General features: G+C 43.0%; 1 protein-coding gene across 2 annotated transcripts in view; it reads left to right on the forward strand.

The window, feature by feature from the left end:
• Positions 1 to 12994, forward strand: part of pde4ba (phosphodiesterase 4B, cAMP-specific a) — a 50996-nt gene that overhangs the window by 7345 nt on the left and 30657 nt on the right. The window contains exon 1 of one of the 2 annotated variants that reach the window (XM_088393617.1): positions 1274 to 2141. The exons of the other annotated variant lie outside the window; for it this stretch is intronic. Coding sequence (XP_088249743.1) covers positions 1927 to 2141 — 215 coding nt within the window. The 5' untranslated portion in view covers positions 1274 to 1926. Of the gene's footprint in view, positions 1 to 1273; positions 2142 to 12994 lie in introns of those variants that run through there. 2 annotated transcript variants of the gene reach the window in all.

A 12994-nucleotide genomic window follows, 5' to 3' on the forward strand; every position in this document is an offset into this window, starting at 1 on the left:
TATAAATAAGTCTAGGAAAAACATGTATTTGCAAAGCCCCCCCCCTCTCGGATGGACTCAGGTCTTTTGAGGATGATGACGTCCTCGTTTATGTCGTCATGTCTTTTTTGAGATGCAGTTCGGTCCAGTTTGTATTGTTCACGGCAGGCCAGGTGTATGTTAATCCCTGGCAGATATTTTGGGTGTTTACCAGTGACCTTCCTCCATTAGGTACATTTCTCAGTGCACACAGTGCATGTGTCCATATAATGTGTGCAATTTTAGTACTTGCCTCTCCTGCTTTTCCACTCTATTTATTTTAAGTTCTTTATCAATAATCGGAAGGAGAGAGATGGTGGTTATTTTGGCAATCAGTGATTTCTCTTGCTGAGCAACTTAATTGTTCCAAAGCTGAGTGGGCTTTGCAGACTGATTGCTCAAATTATGCAGACATTGGAAGAGATTTGTTTTTGCTACCTGATCATGAAAATGAATGCTTCCAGTTGAAGCTTTGCTTGTTCTCCCCACTCTCCCTGGGTTTCCTCCCATTATCCAAAATCACAAAGACACTTAGTTGGCCATAGATGTGAATGTGAGCATTTTTCTCTCTCTCTGGTCGTTAAACAACAGAGGACTTTCAGAGAACAATAATGAAAGGAAGACACATTTCAAGGGGAGGAGGGCAAAAACAACGGAAAGCTTTAAAAAAAGAAATGCAGACTCAAAAAATACAGTAGCGTAGTAGGCCCAAATGTTCAGTTGACTTTCTTTGCAACCGGAGAGCAGCAATGAAGATTTATTTGGGGAAGCGCACTCCTAGAATGACTTTTATAGTCTAGACTTGAACTGAATGTGGGTTCACCCTAATATTAGACCAACGTCAAGGTGTGTGTGTTTATGAATACAGCGTTTTAATGCGTGTCTTATTTCAAGGAACTTTTTTCTAGCATTGCATTCAAAACCTTTTTTTCTCCAAATCATCTGCCCTTTTGAGACCTTTTGTGGTTCAGTTCCAGATACCCATTAAGCCTTAATCGCTTGTGCAAACATTTTTTTTTTTACTTGGCCTACACTTGCCGCTCCCCTGCCTCGCTAAAGGTTACGACATCATCAGAATGACCACAAATCCCCTGAAAAAAAAAAAAAAATAAGCCCGACAACCTGTTACCGAGCATGGCAGCTTGTCGTCACTCCAGCGGCCAGCCAATCATTTGCAGCGGAGGCGCGGCTTGCGCTCGCTGCGTGTGCCCGCCCGCCCGCCCGCTCTCGTCCCCGCACTTGTGTGTATCCTGAATGAAAGAGCAAGTGAAGCGTGTTGTGTTGCGCTCGCCACTCCGCTTGTGAAAGTGACGCGCCATCTGACTCGGGGCTCTGCATAGTTGGAATCACACCGGGAGTGCCTTCGGGGACCTCTGAGCTCTTTCCCCCACCAAGGAGGTCAGTCCAGGAGGAGTTGATGGAAAGAGCAGAGCAAGACAGGAGGAGGCAATTCCAAGCCCCTTTGAATTTTTTATAAGGGAGCTCTCCAGCATCCAACTGCGTGGATGGACTGCCAGAAAGAGTTTGAGCCAGAGTGACACGTACAGAAAGACAGCAAGGAGCAACTTATGAGTCATCCTGGTCGGAGGGGAAGAAGCAGCAGCAGCAGCAGCAGCAGCAGCAGCAGCAAATTGTTGTGTCCTCCAAGGAGTTGGATGTAATCCTGCTTGCTGTGCGTAGATGAAAGGACGAGCAGCAGAAAAGCACATTGCAGCAGAGAAAGGGAGTGGGCATGACTGCTGCTGTCTGGCTAATCCCTAAAGCACGGAGGAAAAGCAACCCCAAACAACGCAAAGCCACTTTCTGCTGCGTGACTTGTATCTATCTATAATCAAGAGGAAGACTAAACCTGCTTTCTCTGAGCAGCTGACTTTGAAGCCACATTTGAAAGTCATCCAGGCCACAGAGATGTCCTCAAACGAGCTGAGCGTGGAGATGGACTCGTGCATTCGGACGTTCAAGGAGCATATGCATTTAGAACTGGAGCCTCCCAAGGTGGTGGGAGGGAAACGGGGCGCCACGTCCCCCAAACTTTCCCCGCGGAGCTCGCCCAGGCTCTTCCGGAAGCTGATGGTCAACAAGAGCATCAGACAGAGGCGACGCTTCACTGTCGCTCACACCTGGTAAGCAAATGGGCAAGGGATGGATGGGCACGAGAAACTAAATGATGGGCAAACTGGGTAGAATCGAGAGAAAGATTGCCTGCAGCCAGCGGATGGACAGACAAAGATAAGGGAGTCCAAAAACATATGCGGGGGAAAGACAAGTGGAGCAAACGTACACACACAACAAGTCAAGAAAAATGCAGTCAATAATCTTCCATACAACAGCTAATTAGAATTTCCAAGTAAGGCCAAACTAAAAAAAATGACACCTGTCTGGTGATGTGCCACTGGGATAAAAATGATGTCATCTAATACTACAGATCATCAGATGGAGACTTCCCTGTGGATCTCCATTTGCTCATGACCTCGATGCATTTTATTTTCTTGCGCACGAATCGGTTTTAGCTGGTTGCGTTTGCTGCATCTAAGCGTCAATTTGAACCTGTAGCCCGACGACTAGACATGATATACAGCGCACATGATTTGCCGAAGCATTAACTTCTTCCATCCTGACTTTATGAATGGATGTCTTTGGCATTTTCTATTTTTAGCATTTCCACCCCACCCCCCATTGCTTTTTCTGCAGTTAGCTGCTGCCACCAGTGAGAATGCGAAGGGAGTGTTTGCTGGGTTATGCAATGTATGGATTAGTGGCATGGAAGGGGAAGGCGGGGGGCTGTCTACTTTTCAGCCTCAAGGTGACTTTTGCCCTTACGAAAAAAAAAACCATCCACAGCCCCTAGTTTAAACGGGAGTCCTAAAAACAAAAGAGCATATGACCAAGTGGGCTCGTCATTGCAAGGGAAGGGAAGGGACGGACGGATGATGTGCGTAGAAAGGAAATGAGTCCAGATATGAATCTGTTTGTGCATGTTGTATCCACAAGCTGCACTGTTTGGATGATGGAAAGGAGATAACATGCTCTGCTCTCTGTGGTTTTTTTTCTTTCTTTATGGAAATCGTATGCCTTTGCTGACTCTGACACCTTATACACATGTACATGCATGTGTCGAATGATGCATACTGGCGGAACGCTATGTTAGGTCTTTTCATTCTTCTGCTCTTCCTTTACTAGCTCCCAGGGACTCATATCGCTTTATCTCTTTTTGTATAGCCTGTTTCTGAGCTAAGCGGGATTTTGGGGGGGGGGGGGGGGGGGGGTGTTGGGATTCATGTACGAGAGAATTTTTTTTTTTTAAATCATCATGGTACCCTTTGTGTTTGCTCCACATTTTATGAGCTTAAGTTTGGCATGGAACAGCACAACACATTAACTGGCGCCAGTTTAGCCAATTAACAGTCTAAAATTCCCTTAAGTGCATCTTTCTGTAACTGAAAAGACAATTAAATTCAAGTAAATACACATGGAGTACAATTCCAAAAGGGATGAAATACACGTTTCACCTTGATAGGAAATCCAGTATTATTCAACAGCCTATTCCAGTCACGTCAATATTATGGCTTCCCTCAGAGGTCCACTTACAATACAACAGCAGACGTGGGAATTCTAGAAATCATTTTGCGGACGAGCGAGCTTAAAAGAAAAAAAGAAAATAGAAAAGATGGGACTGACAACAGATAGAAGTGTCCTTCTGTGGAGTACACTATAATCCATTGAAATATTTTGGAGGGTCCTCGGCCTACTGAATGGGTTTAAGACCAATTAACACTGACAAATGATCGCAAATTGTCAACATATAATCAAGAATATATTGACATGTCTTTGAACCCAGACATTTTCGAGCATTGGAGTCACTTATGGTTTTGCCTTGAAGCAAGTCTGTCGTTGCTATTGCTTATGCTAACATGATTTGTCCCATGTGAACTCCTGACCCACTGGCACTCAGACAATGAGTGTTCTGTTTGAGCCAGTCAGCTGTTCCCCCGTCTCTTTCTCTGTCTGTCTGTCTGTCTGTCTGTCTGTCTGTCTGTCATTTTTACGCTCTTTGTCGTCTTCGGTGTTTTTTGTTTTGCTCTCAGTCTGAGGCTTTCTTTGTGCAACTTCCATACTCGACAGTGCCTGGGTTGAGCGTGTGTCTTTGTTTCTGCCGGTAGGCTTTCTGCTTTCTTTCTGCTGTGGCTCCTGCTTTTGTAATCCAAAGCACCACATGAGTAAATGTTTGATGGGCGGGCGGTTAGCTGAGGCGTATAATTGCTCTGTTTTCCACTCACACAAAAAGCATGTCAAGACGGGAGAAAAAGAAACGAAAGGAAAGTAACCTCGCTAATATCGCAGGAGCGAAGGAGAATGCTGATTTTTGTTCCAAAAAAAAAATTGGAATTGCCAGCGCAAAATGGTGGCAGCAAACCTTTATGTTATTTAGTTATTCATGGGCAATCACAAAGTACAATATTGTTGAGTCCATTTTCCCATCAAAAACATTTTGTTGCTGTTTTCTGGTGGAACGGATCAGCGACATTTCCATTAACTTGGCTAGGGAGCGATGATTTGAGATATGAACGGTTTGACCTACGAGCATGATCAAGGCAAATGAAACATGTCGCCATTGCTTGAATAAATGGCAACATTCAAGTAAGTGTGAATTAAAGTTTGCTTTGCTTTAGCTGTTATCAGAATATATAATAGTGAAAATGTTTTCGACTTCCTTTGAATTATTTGGGCTAGTTCATTAAAAACACATTTGGATGAGTTGACCATCATATTGGCTCAATCCACCGCACATCATCTTACTTAATGGAGTGACAGATAAAACGTTCTTCCACCTGCACCTGCACCACCATCCTCATCTTCTTCCTCTTCTTCAATCTCCTCTCATGACCTGGTTCAGCACCCTCCATTTCTATCTGCTGCTTCCTCGCTGTGCTGAATCAGCCAAGCACAAAGTTAACTATTAGGGATGGCTGAGGGCGCGTGATGACTCTGTGTGTGTGTGTGTGTGTTAGTGTGAGAGAGAGAGAGAGAATGCATTCCTATGTGTGTAATGTGATTATCTTGGCAACGATTGGCAAAAACACTTGTGAGCAGGTTTCAGTTTGACACGTCAATGAAACACATGGCACATTACATTTGTGTTCATTTCTTCAAATATCGACCCTGCACAACTGTTTAAAAGTTCAGTCTTTGCATGGCCACTGAATTAAGGGAAGACTTTTGTTCCCTTCTGCTCTTCTGGTTGCTTGGCTATAGAACATATTGTAGCATATATACTTCAAGTGCTGTCATTTCCAATCCAAGTGACGGAGTGGATTGGTCCCTCACTTCACTCTTGCCCTTTTTGTGCTCTTCTCTGCGATGTACTGCAGAGAGAAGCAGGAATTTTCCATACTGATGTAAAAAAAACAACAAAAAAACAACAACAACACTTTGTCCAGTCATAGAGGCTTAAATAATACACTTAGTCTCCGTAGTGTCTCATGTATCACTTTGTCTTCTCAATTACGTAACTGACGTGAACTTTGGTTAATATTCTGTCAAGCTCACACAAACAGCTGACTTTACCCTGACTGGGTAATCCAAGTCATGAAATAAAAAAATATATATATATATTGACATTAACTGAAAAGAAAGTGCAACATCAACCATCTTCTACGAACTAATTCTAACGTGCACCAATGCAGAAGTGAGGCAAGATCTTCACTATTCATCTCCTTATGTGATGGAATGAAGTTTACAGCGAGACCGGAGTGACTGGAGCAGAAACTCCAGACATTGTTTCCGCTATGCTCGAATAGAGAAAGTTAGGTAGAATTTGATTCTTTTTCAATTTACCACAGCAAATGTAACCATTTCAGCATGGCTGCTTATTTCAAGGGTGTACGCAAGCAAGCCTTCGCCTCGCCTTGCCTCGCCTCGCCTCGCCCAAAGTCAACTGGGGGCGCCGCTTATTTCATATGCCTTTGCATACACCTGAGTGTGTGTGTGTGTGTGTGTTTGTCACATGCGTGTATGCTTTCAATGACTGCTTCTGCATGCACTTGCTGTCTCTTTGACTCATTGTCACAATGACCCTTTGGGGAACCACCACCCACCCCCGCACTCCGATTCTTAGTGCGATGCAGTGTGCATGTTCATGTGTGATGAAGTGAGTACAATTGGATTTGAAGTTTGTGCCGTGTGTGTGTGTGTGCTCGTGAGAGCAAAACGTACATTAGACTTGCTAAAATTTTTGTCCCAGTATATTCTGTGTAAATATGAGTGGAAATAGTTTTGTCTTTTTTATTGTGAATAAGTTGTATATGGCACCTTTGTCTTTTTTTGTAAACCTTTTATATTTGACATATTTTTGTATTATCATGTTTCATTATTTGGATGATCCAGTCTGTAAATAAATGATTATTGTCGTTATTTTTATTATTATTTTTATGTTGTTGCGGAAGTTTGTCAAGTTGGAGACCAATTCAAAGTGTTGAAATGAATGTCTCCAAAGAGCTGTGATCATCATGGAATGTGACATTTGAAGGATTTCTTCTCATGTGTCAGTTTGACTTAACCTTGAGCGGATATGACGTGCAAAGTAACCTACTAAGTCTCTCCGACTATTTATCCTGCTCTTGGGCGGCCAAGAAAAATCCTGCAAATCCCCAAATCTGTCATCGGTGTTGGCAACAAAGTCAGTAGATTAGACAGTAAAGGAGCAACGAAGGTTACTGGCTATGGGCTGAGATGGAGAATCTGCTTCAGCACCTCAAGTGTCCTTGTCTTTGATTATAAGAATCATACTGATGAATAAGTCTGCACCACCCCAGAAGATTTAATTAGAGAGTTGTAGATGGAGCTGTTTTCATTGAGGGACTCCCAAGTGTATGGGGGACCCTCCATGCATTTATCATTTATTAAAAGCACTCAGTGTGGGCACAGCCAATGGCCATGAGTCTCTAAAGTCTGCAATTGATGACTCATAATGAGGACCAGCTTTATAAAAAAAGAAAAAAGACGGATGAACGTGGCTGTTCGAGCCTGGGAGATCCAGATTGATGGTTTAATGAAAGCCTCAATGGGGGCAAAGCTTATTTTGAATATGTTAATAGTTTGCAATGATCTCGAGGTCATCTGTTTGCAACCGGATTAAAACCGAAGGGCTGGTTAGCATAATGGTTATGATAATGCTAATGCATTGTCCCTATTGGCAGGATGTAAAAACAATTTCAGGAAATGGAAAAGTTAGTTTAGAAAAAATGAAATTTTAGGTTACAAAAGGTTTTTAAGCTTTTGCAGGTCACAGATACGAGATTATTTAGATGCGTACTTGTGCTGAGGATGTTTGGGGTGGTTCATTCTTTTTTTTTTTTGGTCAATTTTCTCCCTCGAGCCATATTTTCTGATCTGCCTCCCCCTCTTCTGTGTATTCCTGTTCTCACCACGCCAGCCTTTTCTTTTCTTTTCTTTTCTTTTCTTTTCTTTTCTTTTCTTTTCTTTTCTTTTCTTTTCTTTTCTTTTCTTTTCTTTTCTTTTCTTTTCTTTTCTTTTCTTTTCTTTTCTTTTCTTTTCTTTTCTTTTCTTTTCTTTTCTTTTCTTTTCTTCCTCTGCTTCTCATTTGTCATATGACGAATGGTGCCTGAAGCCCAAACGTCTCTTTCAGATGCATGGTGTTATTCAATCACATTTGTAAAGCCTATTCTAATTGCTGGCACAAAAAAGAAAGCTACCAATACGTATTCCTGTCAAGTTGACTTCGAAGCTGAGTGTTGAACAATTTGTGGAATTGTTTCTGCGGGCTGCTTGTAGTGTCAACTAACTGTAATGGATGTCTTTCACTAGGTATTTTATTTTTCGCTTGCATTCAATCTCACCAACCTTTACGTCGCCTCCCGTTGTCAATTTATCCACCGGTCTAGATTTTCTCAAGGCTTTAGCTTGATGTCGTCGCTCACTCTGCCGCCTAACAGTTATCTTAATTAAAATCATTAGTGGGATATTTTGAATTGGATATGGCCAAGAGGGACCTGGTGGGGGTAGCTTAGGATGCTCGGCTCTTGTTGTGCAGTCCGTGTCTCCGGCACAGTTCCAGAAGTAAATTCACATTTCCCAAATGAAGCCTGCAGCATCACTCGGTTTTCGCTCCTTTTTTTTTTGTCCGTTTGGCGTGTGTGTGCAGGGACAGACTGTCAGGAAAGATGGCATGGAGGCAGAGAGAAGGATAGGCACTTACACTCTGAGTCATCGCAGCTGCTACAACACCGGGGAACCTAGCGTCAGGGCTGTGCTTAGATGACTAACCAGAAAAGAGTTAGAAGACCATTAATAGCCCCAAATTATACTAATTGCCTCTCATCAAAATGGAATGATGGAGATGAATTAAATTCTGCAGCGAGCAACTTAAGCGTAAACGGCTCTGAAAATAAATCAATAAAAATTACTACTACTTATAATTGACGTCCACCGATATGACATTACAAAAAATAATAATACAAGTAAACCCTAAAAATTCCTCAGAAATGGTGAGTCTATTGGCGTAAAACTTTTAAGTATGCAGTGGACTCCACTTTTTTTTGAGGCCCTAAATTGTCAAAATATTAATATAAATGTGTGCATAGTGAAAATAAAATAGATTGGACATTCTGTAATATTGCTCAGCGTCAAAAATGTTGGTGTCAAATTCCATCTGTGGTCATTTGATGGAATTATTCCTCATGTGGCCGAGAGGTCAAACAAATGAACCAGTCAGTTTGGACATTGGGCCTTGTGCGATGGCCACTGCAGACTGAGCAAATGATTCCGCAAGCTGCTCGCGTCCTGACAGCCAGCCGGCAAGATAATTGGCGATAAAGTGACATCTTTCAGGCTGGCTGTAGGGGAGCTAAACAGGTCTTGTCAGACAAATGGTGCAGTTTGCGTGGCCGAGAGAGAGCAGCGCTAATCAAGAGTCCACTTGACATGTGTCCAAAGTTCGAAAGTCAGTTTAGTATCAACCAAATCAAGTCTATTTTTGCAATACATAAATTAGAGATGTTAAAGAGATTACTTCTATACTTTATTCAATTGTGGTGCAGAATAACCAAAAACAAAGGGACATTATTATGACATTTTATTATTATTATTGGCAAACATCTTAACTGTGCCATACCTAATGCTCATTTTGATTTTTAATCGATTATTTGGGTAGTCTGTGTTTATTTATGAGAAGGCGTATGTGAAGTTCAGTCAGTAGCAAATGTTGGCGAAACCACTCTTGGTCATTTGGTCATTTCTCATTGTAACGAATGCACTGCTATACTTCTTGGCATGCAGACGATTCTTTCCCGGGCGGGAGCCACACATGCTTCCAGTGATATATGGCCTTGGAAACAACAAAACAAAAATGAAAAGTAAAACTTGTATATGAGTGGGATGGCGTCGTGTTCTCTAGTGACTTGCTTGCAGTTGATCTCCCCAATATTTGGTGTTGCGTGAAAATATGCAGGGCATCTATTTGCATGATGATCAACATATTCCATGTCAGCCAGATGGGCCGGAGCCACGTTGAATACAGAGTTGTGCTTTGCCTGGGCTGCTGTTTACAAGCCGAATGAAACAATAAATACAAATAGACGAGCAACAACATCCAGAGCAATGAGGTTCATGTATGATGCCAGTTTGAATATTCACCTGGCGGCTTTCCCTGCAATGGGGTCACACCGAGGGGAGGGAAGGGAGGGGGGGAGGCAGGGAGGCACACCTTCCCTTTCCATCTCCATCTCATCACTCCTCAAGTCTCCTTAGTCAATCAAGTAGCATGTAAGTGTCCAGACATTTGCTAGTGATGGAGGGTGAGTGAAATGACTCTCTGTGTGTGACAGTCGTGAAATGTCATGGGTGATAATGGCTCTTGTCAACCCAGACAGCTGTCACTCCGTCACCACGGTAACCGCGTGAATCATGTGTGGCTCGACATTTATAACCAGCGACGTGTCTGTTTCGAAAACCTTCAAATAGAGAGGATCGTGAAATGGCATTTCATTTTTTTTTTTATAGGATTTTAAAATTTATATAGGAGTGCTGGGCAATGTGGAAAAATTATTCTATAATGATTTTTGGACAATTTTTTTATCATGATAATATACTACAAGTTAGTCTCTGAAAAATGATACAGTATGACTGTTTACCTTGTGTCATTTGATTTTGAAGTGGTATTAAACAGACACGTATCAAATGAGAAATGCTTCCAGTAGTACAGCTATAGAAAATGATCAAATGTAAACAAAAGCATCTTTTTGCAGAAATGAAGATATCAATCGAAATAAAAATGCTTGACAGAAATTGTTTAAAATAAAAAACAGATCTTTTTAAGAACTTTTACTGCGCAGATCTCAAAAGTCAAAATCAAAACTCAAACTGTTAGGTATGATTTTGCACCCTACGTTTGTCATGCATTCTTACTACTAGCATTTTACAATGCAGGTAATAAATGAGTCATCGCAAGCAGGCACCAAATCCAAAATATGACCAACTGGTGTTGATGAGATGCGCCCCTGCAACACGTGTTGAACGTCGTTGACCTGCGGCTCTAGACAAGCCCCATGGCCATTGCACTGGCAGGCAGGCAGGCAGCCGTCACACGCCATTCAGTTCCCATCTTCCTGCCAAGTCTTGCCATCTGCCAGCGTCTTTGCACTGCTTCTTGTAAGGAGGCCAGACGCGTTGCACAAAACAACACAACCCTCTGGAACACGCCAAAGTCACACGACGGCACGCACGCACATACACGACTTCTCTGACACCTCCTCTTGCTCATAAGTGACTATTTAGGCTGATGGGTGCTAAATGGCAGTGACTCTCAGCAGCCTTAATTGGAATGACGACACTCGGCGCTGACAAAGACGCCAATTATTCCGAGGTCAGCGAAAAAAGGTCGCGATAGTGAAGATGATGATGCCAGTCTCAATTAGGTTATGCTGTTTTGCCACCGTTAAAAGGTGTCAAATTGAATTCTCAGATTCGGCATCATACTAATCAGCGACATAGTCCCTCCGAATACCCAAGTGAGGCAAATTTAACGCCGCCTCAGAGGTAACGGCACAAAGACGCCATCTCATCCGCCGCAGCTATCGAGGTACATCAATGAGACTGAGAAATCAATTCGGTTTCACAAGGGAGACACAAAAGCAACACACTTTTAATTACAGCCTTGTTTACTGATGTCATTTTTAGCATCCCAGATGGGCTCTGTGTCATTTTGCGGGCCAACTCAAAGTGCTTAACCCTGCGTTTGCTGCAGGAGCGGATTAAATCGTTTAATATCAACTTGCTTCCAGCTTTGTGTGTTAATTTCTGCTCAAACACATATGTCGTAAAGTCTGCTAAGCAGTGAAGATGGCAAATATTAGCAAGACAGGTGATTGTGTTAGTTGCCCATATGTTATGGAAGCAAGAAGAAAACAGCTGTTTTTTTTGTTTTGGGTCTGCCGTGTCGCCCTCCCCTTCCTCCAAAGATGTGTCTATTTAAAGCTGTAAACCAGTTTTGTATTGAGCCGCAGTCATTTGTCCTGACGTTAAAGTAGAACGAGTCGGAGGGCAATGTGTGTCTGAATTTGATTTGAGCAAAGTGGTTTGATGCTGATGACAGTGATTTTTGGCCAGTGCACTCTGAAATGTTTCCTGTGCCAGCCAGGGCTACTCATTGTTTGTAATAGCTCACAACAGGATTTCTCACGCTGAGCGTGGGACACCAAAGTAGTTTGATGACTAACATGAAGAAAATACTTTTTTTCGACACTTATGTGGAATGTGTGTGTGTGTGTGTGTGTTGTTTTGGTCATTCACCAGGGGCTATGTTATTGCTGTGACTTCGTAGCACTTGCACAATCACAATTGTTCTTTGTGAAATGCATTGTGCTACCAAAAAGAAGGAAGGATGACAAGGCCTGAGGAGGAAAGTGTACCCAGTGCATGGTATCTTTTTTGGAGACAGCATGCGCATGTCAACTGACTCATTACACTGTGAAAGCTTTGGTTGCTTTTGGGTGGTGAGCTTTTTGGTCAGAAGATCCCATATTATGCAGCCTTCTAAATGGTACCTTGATGATTGTGGTTCTTTTAGCAAAATGCTTTTCATGGTAGGTGCGAGCGCATTTAAATGCAGACACCACGACTGTGTCAGTCTGGTCTTGTTAGGCAGCAGCTGCCGCCGCCGCCGCCGCTCTGACTGATCATTTATCTGTGGCGTGGCGTGGCGTGCCGTGCTGTGCTGTGAACTGAATATTGGCAGGACCAGACAGAACAGAGGTGGCTCGGCTCGGCTCGGCTCGCCTTTGCTCTGCGGCTGCTCTGCGGTGAATGACTCAGCTGGATTTCGACCTGCTCGTCCCTCTCTTTAATGTTTTGTTTTTTGCCACTTTTTAATATGCTGCCGATTGTACTCGTGGCTCATGTCTATGCTCCATGTCCAACCTAGTACTCGTACGGAAAGGAAATTGACTTCTGAATTTCTTCCATGTTCATTTTAGGCCATTTTCATAATGACTTAATCATAGTTGCAGCAGCAGCAGCATCATCATTTCATTTCAGTCAATCAATAAATCCAGTTACATTCGGAGAGCGCCAGACGCCGTGCTGATACGTGAATGACGCACGTCCGTTCTTTCCGCAGTGCCGATGTCAAAGGCATTGTAAGGCTCCCTTTCAATCCATCGAGGCCTTTTGTTCAATTGCGACCCCTCTGTTTGTTTCCTATGCATGTGCGTGGAGCAAAGGACAAGGCTTCCGAGCGTATGAGAGAGCTTGGAATCTGATTCCTGCACTCGGGTTGCAAACTGCCCTGTCTGTGTGTGTGTGCGTGTGTCTAGGGACACACACTGTTGTAGCCGTGAGCACAAAGAGCACTTTTAAAGGAAGAAGTGCCCCCCTGTATGCACGCAGGAAGTATACCTCGACACACTTTGACGTCACCGCACTACTCTAATCATGTAACTGGATAACCGAGGATCTCCAGGAG

Source organism: Syngnathus floridae, chromosome 13, assembly GCF_059516105.1.
Source record: "Syngnathus floridae isolate MCC-2025c chromosome 13, RoL_Sflo_1.0, whole genome shotgun sequence".
Lineage (NCBI taxonomy): Eukaryota > Metazoa > Chordata > Actinopteri > Syngnathiformes > Syngnathidae > Syngnathus > Syngnathus floridae.